The sequence below is a fragment of the Gossypium hirsutum genome, chromosome D11 (assembly GCF_007990345.1).
Source record: "Gossypium hirsutum isolate 1008001.06 chromosome D11, Gossypium_hirsutum_v2.1, whole genome shotgun sequence".
In the NCBI taxonomy this organism is placed as follows: Eukaryota; Viridiplantae; Streptophyta; class Magnoliopsida; order Malvales; family Malvaceae; genus Gossypium; species Gossypium hirsutum.
In genome coordinates, this window is record NC_053447.1 from 821,220 (window position 1) to 837,632 (window position 16,413).

General features: G+C 28.9%; 1 protein-coding gene and 1 long non-coding RNA gene across 2 annotated transcripts; one reads left to right on the top strand and one right to left on the bottom strand.

The window, feature by feature from the left end:
* Window positions 1-9,588: 9,588 nt before the first annotated feature.
* Window positions 9,589-12,232, bottom strand: LOC107904621 (BAG family molecular chaperone regulator 1). Its single transcript, XM_016831052.2, has 4 exons — window positions 11,362-12,232; window positions 11,001-11,257; window positions 10,773-10,919; window positions 9,589-10,169 (listed from the first exon to the last, which is right to left on the bottom strand). Exons 1-4 carry the CDS (start codon window positions 11,576-11,578, stop codon window positions 9,852-9,854), a joined length of 939 nt encoding a protein of 312 aa, XP_016686541.1. The 5' UTR covers window positions 11,579-12,232; the 3' UTR covers window positions 9,589-9,851.
* A 1,759-nt stretch (window positions 12,233-13,991) lies between these two features.
* On the top strand, window positions 13,992-15,065 carry LOC107911509 (uncharacterized). Its single transcript, XR_001687912.2, has 3 exons — window positions 13,992-14,312; window positions 14,501-14,725; window positions 14,860-15,065. It is a non-coding gene; the product is annotated as an uncharacterized lncRNA (long non-coding RNA).
* Window positions 15,066-16,413: the final 1,348 nt, after the last annotated feature.

Below are 16,413 nucleotides of genomic sequence, written 5' to 3' on the forward strand. Positions count from 1 at the left end.
AAAAAATTCTCACATCATTAAATTATTATTATTTTTAGTAAATTTATATTTTAATTATTTAATTTCAAAATGTTACAAAAATGATCACCAAACTATTTGAAAGTTTTTATTTTGAAGTTGAGTTACCAAACATAAATTTTTGAACAGTTTAGTGACCTTAGGTGCAGTTTACCCTAGGGGTGTAAATGAGACATTAATACTCACAAGTTATTTGTGTTCTACTCGAAAAAATTGAATTAGATTGGATAAATATCGAACCAAATTCAAGCTTAATAATACTTTATTTAACCGGCTTGCAAGCCTTATCGAGTTTTTCATATTTTAATATTACGTTATTACCCCTAATATATATTATTAACCTTAAGCTTAATTATTGAGTCAAGTTCAAACTCGAGTACAACAATTGATAAATGAGTTTAATCAAACTTGAGTAGCTTGATTATATCTCGAGCGAAATTTAAACTTAAAAATAGTTATTCGATAGAGTTCAAACCAAATATTAAATTTCAAATTTTGAGTCGAGCTCAAACTCAAACTTAGTAGTACTCGAATTCAGGTCAGTTATACCCTAATTTACCCTATATATTTTTTAATGTACTTTTATTTGTAGTATTGTGTGGACATAGTTTAGGTCCTTTGAATGTATTGCAAAAGGATGAACCAAAAACTAATAATTAATGGTTTTGGTTGAATGAATTTGAAACGCATGAAGAGACGCAGTGTTCCTTGAGTTAACTGCATGATGCAGGAGCAGAGACACGGTCCAATGAGGCATGATTCATGTAAAGCTTAAAAGGACTAATTTGAAGCAATTTTTTTACTATTATTTTGGTATACTCACTTAACTCCCTGTTAAAAGAATAAAACACTTTCACATCCTCTTAGCTAATATTTTAAAAAAAAAATTGAACCAAAGCTAGTGGCATGAAACTAGTATTAATTTCTTTTTGGATAATTTAATTGTTGGCTTAATGTATGAATTTGACACTTTTTTCTAAAAATAGTATTTAGATTATTTTTTGTTTAAAATTATATACTTTTAGCGTTTTAGAGTTCATTTGATGAAAATTTATAATTAGTTAATAATATTAACAATTAATTTTTATGAAACCAACTCTCAAATTTGAATTTAACATTAAAAACTAATATTTTTATTTTTAAATACTAAAATATATAATTTTTTTTCAACTATAAGTACCAAATTGGATAAAAATAAGATAGATACGAAAAAAGTGTAAAACTTGAATAATATATTGAAGCAGAATCTTTGGGGTGATAAGTAAAGGAACATATTCAGATGAAGGGTGGCAGTGGCACCACTTGCAGAATCCTTTTGTAATGGAAGTCAATCGAACTTATCAGAGTGATGCTCTCATGAGTTGGAATGTTATACAAAAAAATCCCCATTTAAATAAAGCTACGTTTTCTTTTGGATAAATATTAAAATTATCAATAATTTTTTATTTAATATATATATTAATTTTAATTTTGTGGAATTTTATATATGAAATTTTAATTTAATTCAATTTTCATAAATTATTAATAATATTATCAAATTAGTACTATTTTATGTTGATATATTATACACACAAATAATTATATTAATCTAATATTAAAATAAATAAATATAATTAAATTAAAATCAAAATTTTATATCACTAACGTATCATATGCATTTTATACCTCTATAAACTATAAGAGAACTAAATGCATATATATACAAAATGGCAGTGAGTCAAGGAGACAAGACCGCCAAAACTGTTGGGTTGAGAGAGACCAAACCTGGTTTGGGATAATTGTTGGGTATACATTAGTATAAACCGTTTGAGAAATAGTGATGTTTGGATAATGTGGCCGTAATTCCGTGTCAACTTAAATGTATAACTTTTTGCTCTCTTTCTCGGCCTCGGGGATCTCATTCTTTCTTCTTAATCATCTCTTTCAGGGAACAAATTCTTTTATCCTCACCTTAAAATAATGCATCTGGAACTTTTTTCCTGCAATTTATCAAGGTTTATGCCTTTTTTGGGATCGCAAACCATGCGAATTTTATATAATACACTTCACTCGTCATCGTCATTGGATTAGAGTTACGACGATTAACAAAATAAATCCAAAGTTTATCTTTAAACAATCATTAATATGCTTTCAGTCAATAATCATGTTACTCATATAAAAATAGGGTTTAAATTAAAGTTTTATAACTCTAAAATCAATTTGAAAACAAGCCGAGATTAATTCAAAACAAAACAAAAAATAGGGGTCACACGGTTGTTCTTTTTATTTAAAAGTCCATCCATTTTAAATGTAAAAAATTGGCATGGTTGATGAAATACCATACAGTTGATATGCAAATACTAATTTTTAATGGTAAAAATGAATAATTTTTAATAAAATGATCGATTGACTCTTTGTTTAATATACAATGATTAATTTATTCATTTTTTAATAGAAAGACAAAATACGATCCGGCTCTTAATCCAAGAATTTTATAATATTTTTACCTAATAAGTTATAATTTGAAATCTCTTAAAAAAAATTATAATCCAATTTTAACCATTAAAATAATTTACATTACGATCCTTGTTAATATATTTTTTTATAGCATCATTGATTCAATCCTAAACCTAGAGTCTAGTTTCATTGTTCAATGCACGTCGTAGCTTGATAGGGTTACACATAATATAACATAACTAAAATCAATGGAATAAAATCTAGCATATATGTAAAGATAAAAAAGATTTATTTGGTTGTCATCAATTAATTAAAGATTAAAACATTAATTAATTAAGGCGACATATGTGACGTCCCACAGATTTAAAGGACAGTTATAAATCTGGTAAATAGAGAATAAAAATTTCCAAGGTACAGATACGTTCTTCATTACTAGATATTGTTTTTCTCTTTTAGATGTGAGGCCACGAATCTGCTGACTCCTCTTTTCTTCTGCTCTTTTCATTGTACAATGTTTCCTTTGTGTGCCATGACTATACTGCCCAAATTCCCACTGTTCTACTACATCCCTTTTCCTTTTAATACACTACTTTTATTAAATTTTTTATTACAATAAAACGTTTCTTTCTATTAAAAAATTTATTATTTTTATTGTTAAAAATTTATATAATTGACGAAATAATGTTCGAAGACCACTATTTATAAATACAAATGGATGTAATTTTAAGTTAATGTTTAGACAACTTATACCCCTACCGAGGAGGAGGGGGTAGGCAGGGCCATCCTCATATGTGGTTTGATAAAATTGGATTTTTGGTTGTTCAAAAATAATATACTTAAACTTTGGTCGAATGTAAATTTTGATTTTGTATAAAATTATACAAGATTTTTTTTATTTGATTTAATTTTCACAAATTATTGACAATATTATCGAATTAGCACGTTGATATATTACATACACAAACAATTATATTAATCTAGTATAAAAATAAATGTATGTATTTATTTCTTTAAATTTATACAATTGATCAAAATCAAAGTTTTATATATATAATTGCATCAAATCAAAGTCCATGTATAAATTTTATATTTATGCCTATGTTAACTTAATGGTTAAAAATTTTATAAGCCAATCTTGATCACCCTAATATAAAAAAAAAGGGATAAATACTAAAATTATATATGAACTTTGATACAATTTACAAGTACACCAAATTAAAATTAATATATAACCTCGGAAACTATATGAAAATTGATGTATAATTTAATATTTATCCATAAGAAAATTTGTTTTAACTTTTGCCCCGCGATACCCCTATCCCTTGTCAATATATATAAAAACCAATGAGTAAATTATAAATTCCAAAATGCTTCCATGAAATTAGCAACCAAGTTGTGTGTGCTGTGCCCCATAGTTATTCGTTTCATCAAAATAGAACCCTGTAAGTGGTGTAAGATCCACATATTGGACATAAAAAAAGAGTAGCCAAACAAAAAATATTCTTTTCTACCTTTTCAACTGTTGAAAAGCAAAAAAGGCTGCCATTATTTATCTCTCTATATAAATAAATAAGATGGGGTGACATTATCTTAACACTATTGAGGGCGATAACTACAAATAAATCCCTGATCCGATGATGCATTGCTTCCATTCAAAGCACCACTTTAGAGGTTGAATTTCCAGAAAAAAAAGAAAACAAAGGGTCATTTTCAGAGAATGGAGCACCGCCCAGTAAAAAGAATATTGTATAGAGAGATAAAGGAATAATAGTAGGGGGGGGGATAATGGCGACAGCAGAGACGGTGGCGCCCTTTTATGGAGACAAAGGCGAGGATGGGTATTTGGCAAACCCGGGAACGTTGGCATGGCTCCATCATCTTGCATTTGCGAGACACCTTTGGCTGCTCACTGGGCTACGAATCCGTGTCAACTTTGAACTCCCCCCCTTAAAAGTAGGGATCACTTTATTTATATATTTCAAAAAGTTACTAATAACGATGAAGAATAAAAATAAAAGTTATAATATTTTTTATTCAATGAATTTAACGTAAAAAAGAAGATTTTATAATGCGTTAAAGTTAAGTGATGTCGTGACACGTAGTTAAAAGAAGAAAATACAAATTTGGGGATTAATATGAACCCAAAAATTTCAAGGATGAATATAAAAAGGTCTAGAATACTAACTTTTTTATCCATTGGTGGCGGCTGATAAAAGTGTGAAATGTGGAAGGAAAAATGTTGGTTTTAATATGAATAGGATTAAAGCTGAGTTGGGCCAAGCTTCACTCCTTATTCTTTTTATAGTTATTAGATTTAGTGGGCCTTTATGATGCTCAAAAATAGGATATAAATATTTGACAATTACACTTTTTTGCTTTCTTTTCCTTTTTTTTTTTAATTTCTTAATCGTGGCTTTTAACTTTATATGAATATTGTCTTAAAGATTGAATCAGCACCTTTTTTTTTTTAAAGTATATCCACGAGAAAAATGAAATTAACAAACATCAAGCTCAAATTAAAAGATAAAGATAAACACCACTAAAGATATTAAAAAGGGGTGTTCCTTATGGAAGAGGATAGCGAACAAAGTCTGGGGTGGATGAAAATATTTATATATTTAAAAGTAAATATGGTCGAATGATAGTGGGTGGAGGCTACTTTTACTCGGAGGTGAGTTAATAATAGTTAAATTGAAACTAATTGAGGTAATATAGTTTTTTTTTTTATGATTTTTTCATCTTAACTAATTTCACCATCCCTTCCTCTATGGGTATTTTTATATAATGATTTTGGTATGATCATACTTTCACAGATTAAGTTGGTGTTACTAAATTGGAAACACCAAATCCAATGCATTATCACTTTGAATTCCTAAAGCAAAAGAAATTGTATGCTTAAAAACGTTGAAACCCTCATTATTTGAGTTGTTAGAGCAATAATGTTAACTAAGGAATTTTATTATAATGCAAAAAGATACACGAGTGAATTAATATTTTTATAACCAAATATATGAGTATAATCTAAAAAGTGATACAAATAAATTGCTAGGTTTGTGAAACGTCTCTTGGGCTTTGCATGCCCAACTAAAAATCTAAACAAAACGAACAACGGGCTTAACGAAATTCAAGAAATGGAGCAGATATCCCACATCGAATATACCAAGTGGGCATCTTGCCGTTTAAGTAGTTGTTCTCTGGGCTTAATTGGAGCAGACCCATTGCCTGCATTCTCTATTCTTTTTACAAGAAAATTCAATGCACAAAAATGTGTTCACTTGTGGACTAAATTTTAGTTTAACCCATATTATTACTATTGTAATAATTTAGAAAATACAGAGATCAAGCACACTTAAAACACGTTATTTTAAGATTTGCATCAAACAAAAATTGTGACTTCAATTTTACTTTTACCTTTGCTTTCAAACACTAATTGTATTTTGTTTTTAAAGATATTTTTTTTTGATATAATATTTAAAATTATTTATAGTTCCTTTTTAACTCATAAATAAGAATATAATACTGCACTTGAGGTTGATATTACATGTAAGTCCAACAACATTAGGGGTGATGGAACAATATAGTACGGTTCCACAACTCTTCGTCTCAATCAATTAATTTCTTTCTTTTTTTTCTTCTTGGAACTCCCGTCCTCAGTTACTATCAGTAGCTTGCTTTTTTTCTAAAAGAAAATTGATGCGATAAATCAAAATTATCAGAATCATTATTTTGATGATGATTAATGTTGATATTCTGTAAAAGTATTAAATTATATTTTATTTCTTTTATTCAATAAATAAATAAATTATTCTCTGTATGTTATATAAAATTTTATTAAAAATTTCATCAATTTTTATTATTAAAAATTGACAGAATAATCAAATGGTTATATATACAAAGATCAATCTTTTATAGAATGATCAGCTTACTTTTTGATTTAATGTACAAGGACTAATTTACTTATTTTTAAGTAAAGAAAGCAAAAGAAAATTCAACTCCTAAACCTCCATAATACGTTAATATATTTGTTTACTAATTAAGTATTAGTATATCCTAATGACATCACAAAATTTTCAGAAAAATGGCAAATTGAACAAACAAACTGTGTACTGAAAAGATATATATGATTGAATTATTATTACCCTGATGGCCAATGCTTTATCAATTATGAGGGACAACTAATCTTTTTATTAAATAAAATAAAATTTGACTAAATATATTCATATTTTGCAAGCAATTATTGATTTAAACAAAAATATTGAATGCTAACTTTTTTTTTCCTTTTTAATTTAAACAAGCTATAATTATTTGAATTGGATGCTAGATGACCACCTTTTTTCCATTTTTATTTTATTTATTTTAATAACTTGCAATGCTAACCAGATATGTCAACGCCGTTCAAGCTCAAATGATTTGTTTGATAGTAACTTCTATCTCAGCTTTCCTCCTCACAATTTTCTATTCTTAATTATTATTATACTGGTAAGTTTATAAAGATGTTTGAATAGTAAGCCTCCCACTGGCAACTCAAGTGGTCCCCTATGAATTCACTCTTTCGAGAGGATTATTCGGACAATGGATGACTTGATTTTTTATTGAGAATATGGAGTCGTTTAGTCACCAAACATCACGTGAGCTCAACTATTTTATTCCATTACAATTAAAATGAATGATAGGATCCATCATGTCACAAACATCTTTGTTCCATTGAAAACATTGCTCCCACAAGCTCCATAATAATGACTAGATGGTAAGTCCAACACATTAACACCATATTGTATGATGCCCCACCTATAAATACCTAAAAAAGTTGAAGAAAGGATAGACTTTTCAAGAATGCCTAGCCTATACTTGTTCTATATTCAATCTGCAAACTCTCTCCACCTTTAATTCTGGCTTTAAGCCCCAACCAAGTGAATCAACCATCTCAGTAATCATTATCCTTTCCTCTGTACCCTTCCCTTGTTGAGCACTTTATCAATTATTATTTTTATTTAGGGTTTTTGTTTCTATGTTGGATTGAAAATAATTTGATGTAAAAAAGGAGAAATTTTTTATGGGAGAAGTCACAAATATATATATGATATTGTTTCTAATAGCTATAGGTTTGATAGGATGGCTTAATTAAGAAGAATTTAATTATTTTAAATTTGATTTTTAAAAAAATATGTATATTCATTTTAAAAAATGTATATATTGAATTTAATATAATATTTGTTTTAATGCTACCGTGTTTAATGTTCAATGATTAATAGATTAAATGGTGAAATCTTATTAATTAAAAAAGATAAATCGTGAAATTTAATGTTTAACATTTATATCTTTTGTCAATTTGATTTTTATTCTTTTTTTGAATTATATTTGACCTTTAACTTTTTAAAAAGAGTCGAATTATTTTTTTAACAAAAATGTTAACTAAAATATCAATTTCTTAACGATGTTAGTGTAGCAACACGCATAATAGTGCACGTGCACTTCATGCTAACATAACTCTTTTTAAAAGGTTAAAAGTCAAATTTAGTTTAAATAAAAGAACAAGAGTCAATTTGACAAAAAAATGTAAATGTTGATGCCTAAGTTTGACATTATACCATTACAAAAAATGAAAACTTTAAAATTATATATAATTATGTTTACCATCTTAATCAACTTTTTATTGAATGATGAATTTTATAGTATATCATATTAAATTAACAATTTACATCAGTTAGCAAACAATGTTTTGACTAAACGACAAGGTTGAGGATTCTAAAAATTTTGAAGTCTTAGATTCAAGTCTCACATTATGTAAATGTATGGATTCTGGAAGTTAACTTGGGTTGATCTCTAAAGTTTTTATCGGTTTGTTAATTCTTTAGTTCTATTTATATGCATTCCATAAGTTTTGAATGAAATCAAATCAATTAGTGGATCCAATTTGAATATTTAATCATCTATACATATATTTCAAAGTTTAGGAGCATTTTGGGTAGGTTGGAACTAATCTAATTTGAGTAGGTCCTTCTAATTCTAACCCTTTTCCAAGCCCCAAACATAAATAAATTAAAAAAAGAAAAAAGAGTAATTTTTAGTCCTTTCTTATTCAACAATACAAAAGGATACATAACAATAATAATGATGATAATCATCATCATCATATATCATGTTTTTTTTAACCAAGCAAAAGAAGGCAAATGAAAACTAAGTGACCTTACTCTTTACTCAATCTCATTTACAATGTGGTCCCTTTGCTTCTTTTACTTTATTTTGAGTAGGTAAAAGGTACATTATATATAGCCTTTCAAAATCAACCAACCAATTGAACCAAGTCTATCAAAGATGGAAGGTCTTTATACATTTCTTTTCTGAATTTGGAATCACTTGACATTTGTAAAGAAAAAACAATGATATCCCTACTTCTTAACATTCAACCCCATCACTTTTTTTTTTTTGTGATACTTGGCTTCCTATCATTGGAAATTCCCCTTTTTGTGTCTGTTTTAATGTAGATATTGTCCCCATTATAAGCAAGGTATAAACACATGAATTTTTTTATTTTTTAAATGTTTTTAGAAGTGAATATATATATATTATCTATTAATTTATAAGTATATTATCTTTAAGGAATTTTAGAAAAAAATCATATTTGGGTCAAAGTGTAATTTGAACATTATTAAATTAAAATTTAAACATCTCTTAAAGGGCTGTACAAAGATTTTTCTATTTTTGGAGAGCCAAAACTCTTGTTTACCCCTTCAATTCATCTCTGGTCGCACCATTTAGAATCGTGTTTGATTTATTTATTTTTATTAGCAAAGTGATTAATTAAAATTAATATGGGTATTTTTTTATGAAATAGTGTTTATTTCTAATTTGTAATTTAAAATAATAAATATTAGATAAATATAACATTTTTACATATACAATAAATGATGATAATAAAACTATAGTCAAGTAGGAAGTGATTATGGTTTATTAAAAAATTAAACTTTATTTAAATATGATCTATATTTTTATCAATGAGATCTTCACTAAACGCAAATTTTAAGATTTTAGATTTTACATTATGTTAGTTTCTTAATTTAGATTTATTTTAACTTAAATCTATATTTAAATAATGTAGAATGCAAATAAAAGAAATATGAAGAGCAGAAGAAGTAACATAAAAAATATATATAGTTGTTTGCGACCATTAAATTTAGGAGAATACAAATTGAAATAAAACTGTAGAATTGAACTACAGTGGAAGCCCCCGTATTTATTTTCCCATTCAAACTAATAAAATGACATGTTCAAAACATAAGGGGGCTTTGTTCAACCAAATCTAACTACGTCAAAGAATGAAGAAGAAAACAATAAGATCATATGGCAAACACTAAAGCACATCCACACACACACGAACAATAAAAATGGCATTTGCTTCAGTCAAAGAATTCCCAAGGGAACTTCGGCGGAGAGATTGAATTATTGGCAGTCGATGTAGATGTCGAAGGGACCGGCACTAATGCTGGGAATGAATCAAATGTCTCCCATTTTGTCGTTACTACCACCCCATCCGCTGCCGACGATTGTTGCTGTTGCTGATTATAGCGGCGTTCTTGGATTGGGGCTACTTTTTGCCCATTGGTATGCTTGTCTTCAGATTGCATTTCCATTTCACCTCCTCCATTGTTGTTAGGCATAGAGTTTTTAATCTTCAACGTATCCAATGTTTCAACATATTTTTGAACCCTTCTCACCTTCATCAACATATCCAATGATTTTGGGTTGCAAGTTTTTAGGTTTTTTTTTTAAGAAAAAAAATAGTAATTCAGTACATTCATAAGTATAAATTTATGTCAAATCAATTGAAATGTAAAATGAAAGGTAAAAGTATAATCGAAGTTTTTATATTAAAAGTAGGATAGTATTTTATCTTCTCTATTGAAAAAATAGACAAATTAATCTAAATACGTTAGATCAATGAGTAAATTAATCTTTCTATTAAAATTTTTTTTCATTTCTAGTGCTTAAAATTGGTCTATAAAATACACGCATCGCATCAATTTTTAATAGTAAAAATAGATAAATTTTTAATAGAAAAGACATCTAATATACAAAAATTAATTTTTTTTCATTTTTGAGTTAAAATAAAATAATTATGTATAGTAAAACTTTCATAATATTTTTGCCTAAAATGAAATCAAGCGAAATACAGGTAGTATAGTAAAACTCGAACCTGAATACAGAAAAACCTAAAGTTTTCGCCTAACCAACAAGCCGATGCCTAATCCGCTAGGTCGAGGGGTTTTATAAAATAAAAAAGAAAAAGAGAGATTGGGATATCTTTTTTTATAATTTACCTGCATTTTCCTTTGCAATTTAACATCACCATCAGCCATAATCCCATCTAATTTAAGCAACTGGTTCATCAACAGCTCAATCAAATTAACCACATCTTTCTCATTTACTTTCCCACCTTTTGAAATAATCGATTCATATGCTGAAACCTACAAAATAATTTCCATCATAAATCAAAACCCACAAAAAAAAACACACACACAACATAATCTCCCAAAAAAACAAATTACCTGGCCAGCAAGCCTATCAACTTCAAAGCTAATTTCAGATATAGATTTAGAAGCTTTCTCCATTTTAGCATTTTTCCTCATCTCCATTAATCTCTTTTCTTGACTAATTGGGTCTTCAATTAAAACCATTTTCGATTTATCTTTAACACCCACCATATCCAAAAACACATTCGAATCCCTCTCTTTATCTTTGTATATTAGCTTTTGATCTTTATGGTGTAATCCCGTTGGTCCCGTTAACATTTTCTTTAATTCCCCTGCAAAAAAACCAAAAAAAAAAGTGTTGTTTTATAATTAATTCACTGTAATTAATAAAAAAAACCATTTTTATGATGAAAAAAAAAGTGCGATTTTCTTTTACCGAATGTAGCTTGAGAATTGATGTTGATTTGATGGTAAATAGAGCCGTGTTTGACTTTAACTCTAATAGTCGGCGCCGGTGGGATCGTGATTTGATCGGAATCTGGGTTTCGTTTTTGTACTAACATACCTCCGGGTCTAAGTTCCCATTCACGTGCAACCGGTTCACCTCCGCCTTTAAAGGTTGTTGCCGTCGGTTTAGTCTTCATTCTCATCATTTTTTTATACTATACAACAACAACAACAAAAAAAAAAGAAACGAAGAAAAAAATATGTATGGAGGGTAAGGTTTTATATCTCTATAAAGATTGAAAATGAACGATCTGTGTTTCAGAAATCATGGAGAAACGCATTTTTCAGAGAAAGCGTAAGACTCACTGAGTCTGCTCGCAGCATTACACGAGTCAAATTCCTAGGTTCACGCGTGTATTATATACAAAGATAAAAGCTTTAAGGAATATAAAAAGAAACTGAACTGAAACTCGTCGTCTTCGTCTTCGTGTTGTTGTTTTTCACTCTCTCTCCAATGGCGTCTCACCAAAGGCAAGAACAAAAAAAAGAATCCTTTGATTCTTTAGCTGTAAGAAAAAACCAGACCAAACTGAACTCCCCAGATCGTTGACTAAAACAGAGCAAAAACCTTAACTCCAGATCTCTACCAAGAGAAATGTGTTTTAAGAATCTGGGACTTTCTTTAAAGGAAATAAAGTCCCGGAAAGTTTTCAAATGTCAAAACGGTGGGGGAAGAAAAATATAAGCTAAGAGAAAATAAAATCTGGGGAAAACTGATGGAATAAAAGGAAAAAAAGATTAATAAAAAAAACCAGTGGACAGCTAACCATGTAGAAGTTGTGTTTTTCTAGCTTAAGAAACTATATATAGAGAGAGAGATGATTATATTAATATTTACATTTTTTACATACTTCTATATAAATTATACTCGAGTTATTAAATTATCAGTAAGTTTATGTTTAAGCACTAAAATTCAGAAAGTTTTGTAAAATTGTTATTGAATTATTTGAGATTTTTTATTTAAATCACTAGATTGTTAAGCTTTTTTTTAAGTCCAATTAGCAGGCTCCAAATGATTATTTGACAAATGGTAGGATAGATCGGTACTCATCAACAAGTAGAAGAACATACCTTATATCTAAGTCAATCTAACGATCAATGTCGGAGACCGGAGAATAAAGTTATTTTGATTTTGATTTTTAGATTCATGGCTTTCAAAGTTTTTTCTTTAAAAAAAACACTAAACTGTAAAGAGAAGAGGAGTGGAGCTTTTGATTGATACAAGCGATGTGAACTGAGAATGTTATACAACAACAATTTTAATAATATAGTAACTTAAATGAAAATTTTTAAAAAGTTCAATGACTATTTTGTAACTTTTTAAAGTTAAGTAACCAAAACATAAACTTACTAATAATTTAGTGACATTATCTAATTTTAAAATAGATTTCATATTTATATTAAAAAATTTTGATCTATATTTAATAATTATTATTTTAAATAAATAAAAAATATTTTTATTTATTCAACATACATTACTTTTACAAATATATCGAATTAATATAATCAAATCAAACAATTATAAATTTGTGTAAAAATAATAATAAATGTGTGACATTAGATAAATTTAACGTTTTGGCAAAAAAAGAAGATAAGTTTTACATTAACTGTTTAACTGATCATCTTAAATTTATATAATAATAATAAAAAGTTCATTAAATATGTAGTAATATTCTTCACTAAAATTTAAAATTATTTTTCTTCTCAAACTTTTAAATTAATATTAAAAACGATTATCTAATTTATGAGGATACGTTATAATTGTAAATTTATAAGGAACTTTTCTTATCTTCTTACTTTTGGCAACATAAAATAAAAATTATATGTTAATAGATTTTTTTTATTTGTAAAAAAATTATAATATAATTAAAAAATTCATAAAATAATCAAAGTACTAATCCACCGCTTAACTGCGTTAAAAAATGTTCACCGAACTCTATTGGGAGGTAATATTCTAGTGCGACACGGTTTACTAATATAAGTACGGGCTCAAAAATGCTGATGAATGGACACATATGAGTTGAGGGGTATATCGGTGAATTCGTGATAAATCCAATCATTGAACTGATAATTATGTAGGATAGGATGTTAGACACGTGCCATTTAGGCGACGATTCACGGACAAAGACAGCCACATGCTTGTCCGTTTTTCAGGTAACTTCCTACACACTAGATTTACTGTGAGTAATAATTACTACTAATTACTGCCAGATCCAATCATGTCAACGAAAAAACACCTAAAATACTAAAAAAATAAACATAATATAGGTGTCCTAAAATATTTTCCAAATTCACTTTGATGTTGATTAAAATTTTAAACACATATATACTTATAACATAAATAGTGTCTATAAATTTAAGGAGGTATTTTTTTTCTTAACATGTTATATTTAATTTGTTTATATCATATATTAAAATATGTTTACAATTTGATTAATGATATTAATATTTTGATAATTTTTTGACAAAATTTTTAGACTGGGCTTTATTAAGTAAATGAAATTAGATTACATAACAAAGGTCTAAAAGAGAATAAACAGAAAAGAAAAGAAAAGAATTTGGTCCCGAAACTTAAAGTGGCCCAAAAAAGAAAAAAAATAGCCTAGATATTAATTCAGAATAATCTAGAAAGATAATAAAAGCACCAAACGATTGCCCAATCAGAAATTACTGATACCCATCTTATCGACTCACCACCATTTCTCTTTTCTTTTTGACGGTTTCAGTTCTCAGGGAAGCTTATCCTTTCAAAAAGTGTTCATTTACTTTGCTTAAAGGCTTTCCTCTCTTTATCCTCTTCTCCGGTCATTTTTAGTCTGGTTCAAGCACCCAATCAATTTCCTTTTGATTTTCGGCATACCCAGGGACATTCTTTACCAGGTATACCTCCTTTTCCTTTTTCAGAGTTTCTGTTGCCAGTATATGTGCTAAAGCATTTGCTGATCTCGGTGTATGTTTGAACACAATATTTCTAGATCTACCTGTTCTCTGTTGAATATCATGTATATACACTCCTACTTGTGATCGATTTTGACTCTTATTTTTACATTTCTTGATTATTGTTAAAGAGTCGACTTCGATTATGATCGTCGGCCACTGCTTTTCGATTCCTATTTGGACTGCTTTTCGGCATGCAATCGCTTCAGCAGCAAAGGCGGAGGCCACCCCTTCATGAATTTTTGAGCAAGATAAGAGAACTGTCCCGTCATCATTCCTGGCCATGATACCCGGAGTCGATTGGTAATGTCGCCCATCATACGCACCGTCAAAATTGATTTTAACGAACTCACTAGGTGGGTGACTCCATCTTCTAAACTACTTCGAACTTACTAGATTTTTTTTTCAATATCGTTTTATTCAGTAATATAATTATTTACGAAACTCGCTATTTCCTGTCCAGTGCTAATTTTCTTTTCATGCATTTTAGAATTTCTTTCTCCCTAGATGGCCCAAAGTGCACAACAAAAAAAACTGCATTGACGAGGGGTATACTAATAACAAACCCAGGTAAGCCACTGTAAAAAATCCATATTAGTATCCATGAGGATATTCTGGATTGATAATGTTGTCCAAACTTCAACTGAAACTGGGCATTCGCGAAATATATGATCGATTGTTTCAGCTTTTCCTCTACGTTGGGGGCAGATTGTATTATTGACTAGTTTCCTATGCTGCATATTGACCTTTGTAGGCAAATAGTTCCATGATATTCTCCAGATTGTAACTTTGATTTTAGTAGGTAGATTTAGCAGCCAAAGTTTTTTTGTAAAAGTTTCTGTTGGATCGCCGGCACCCCTACGGCGCAGCGGAAAAATTTATTAATCGGCGACCCTAACCACGGATCCATGTGTGAGGAACGAATCGGGGTGAAAAGGGTTACGAAATTACCTAATGCTGTTCTGAGTAGACAGCAACTTGTCAACAACGTGTAGTCTGATCTACAGTCGAACTAAGCCGCAATCTATCGAGACTCCGACCTCTACGTGATCCACCCAGTTGACTACGAACGGAAGAAATCCCCAAAATAGTTTTGAGAGTGAATTTTCTTTGACGGCTGCTAGACTAAAACAAAGAAAAACGGGATACTTATATCCTTATTATTTATTTTTAGGGTTTTTATTTATGAATTAAAATAAATATAATAATATTTTAAACTGAAAATTATAATTACATTAATTATACTATAATTTCGGTAAACCATATATTTATTTGAATTCATATGCTAACCTCATTATGTGTACAACAACCTTGTACATAATGTGTTGGAAATCGAATTAAATTAATTCTATAATTAATTTAATTCAAGTGACACCTAAAAACAATACCAACTATGGTTTATTCCGTTCATTTTAATTATAAGGTGTGACCCTGTAGGTTCTTGTAACGTTAGCAGTAATACTAGAACGATTCCAATGTTACACACAATGAGTGGCATCTAGCAATGCATCATTGCTACCTAAGTCACAAGAGGTCATGATTGGACATAACCTTTTATGCAATAATCCTTAAGTCCTTTATCTCTGGATTGGACACAAGTCATGGAATAGTCACACTTGTATAGTCCATTCCATGTTCCTTGATATTTTAAGCAGACTACGATATACAAATAAGTATGACATCTCATATCAACTTATTTGAGCATGGCCATGCATTTCTAGTCTCACTTAATCAAGTGGCCTAAGATATTACTCCCATTATATAAGAGGAACTTATTCTATATCGACTAACCATATCCCTCTACATCGATTGTGGTATATCCAACACCAGGCTTTATAGAACAACCAGTTACAGTGTACGTTTGACTGTATCAAAATATACTACTCACGATGTTGGGATTATGATGATCTCAAGTCTGAGGATCATATACATATTAATCACTATGAGTAATGTTGTGACAATTACATAATAATCCAAGAAACATACTCATAATGGGTCAGTCCAATATGTTGTTCTCTAACACACATATTCATGCATCGATTCT

Bases quoted from the DNA above. Each gene is read 5' to 3' on its own strand.
- LOC107904621 (XM_016831052.2), bottom strand. From the start codon at position 11,578: ATGATGAGAATGAAGACTAAACCGACGGCAACAACCTTTAAAGGCGGA. The intron at 10,920-11,000 runs GTAATTTGTTTT...ATTATTTTGTAG, and splicing joins TTGATAGGCTTGCTGGCCAG to GTTTCAGCATATGAATCGAT. The intron at 10,170-10,772 runs GTAAATTATAAA...ATGTTGATGAAG, and splicing joins AATTGCAAAGGAAAATGCAG to GTGAGAAGGGTTCAAAAATA.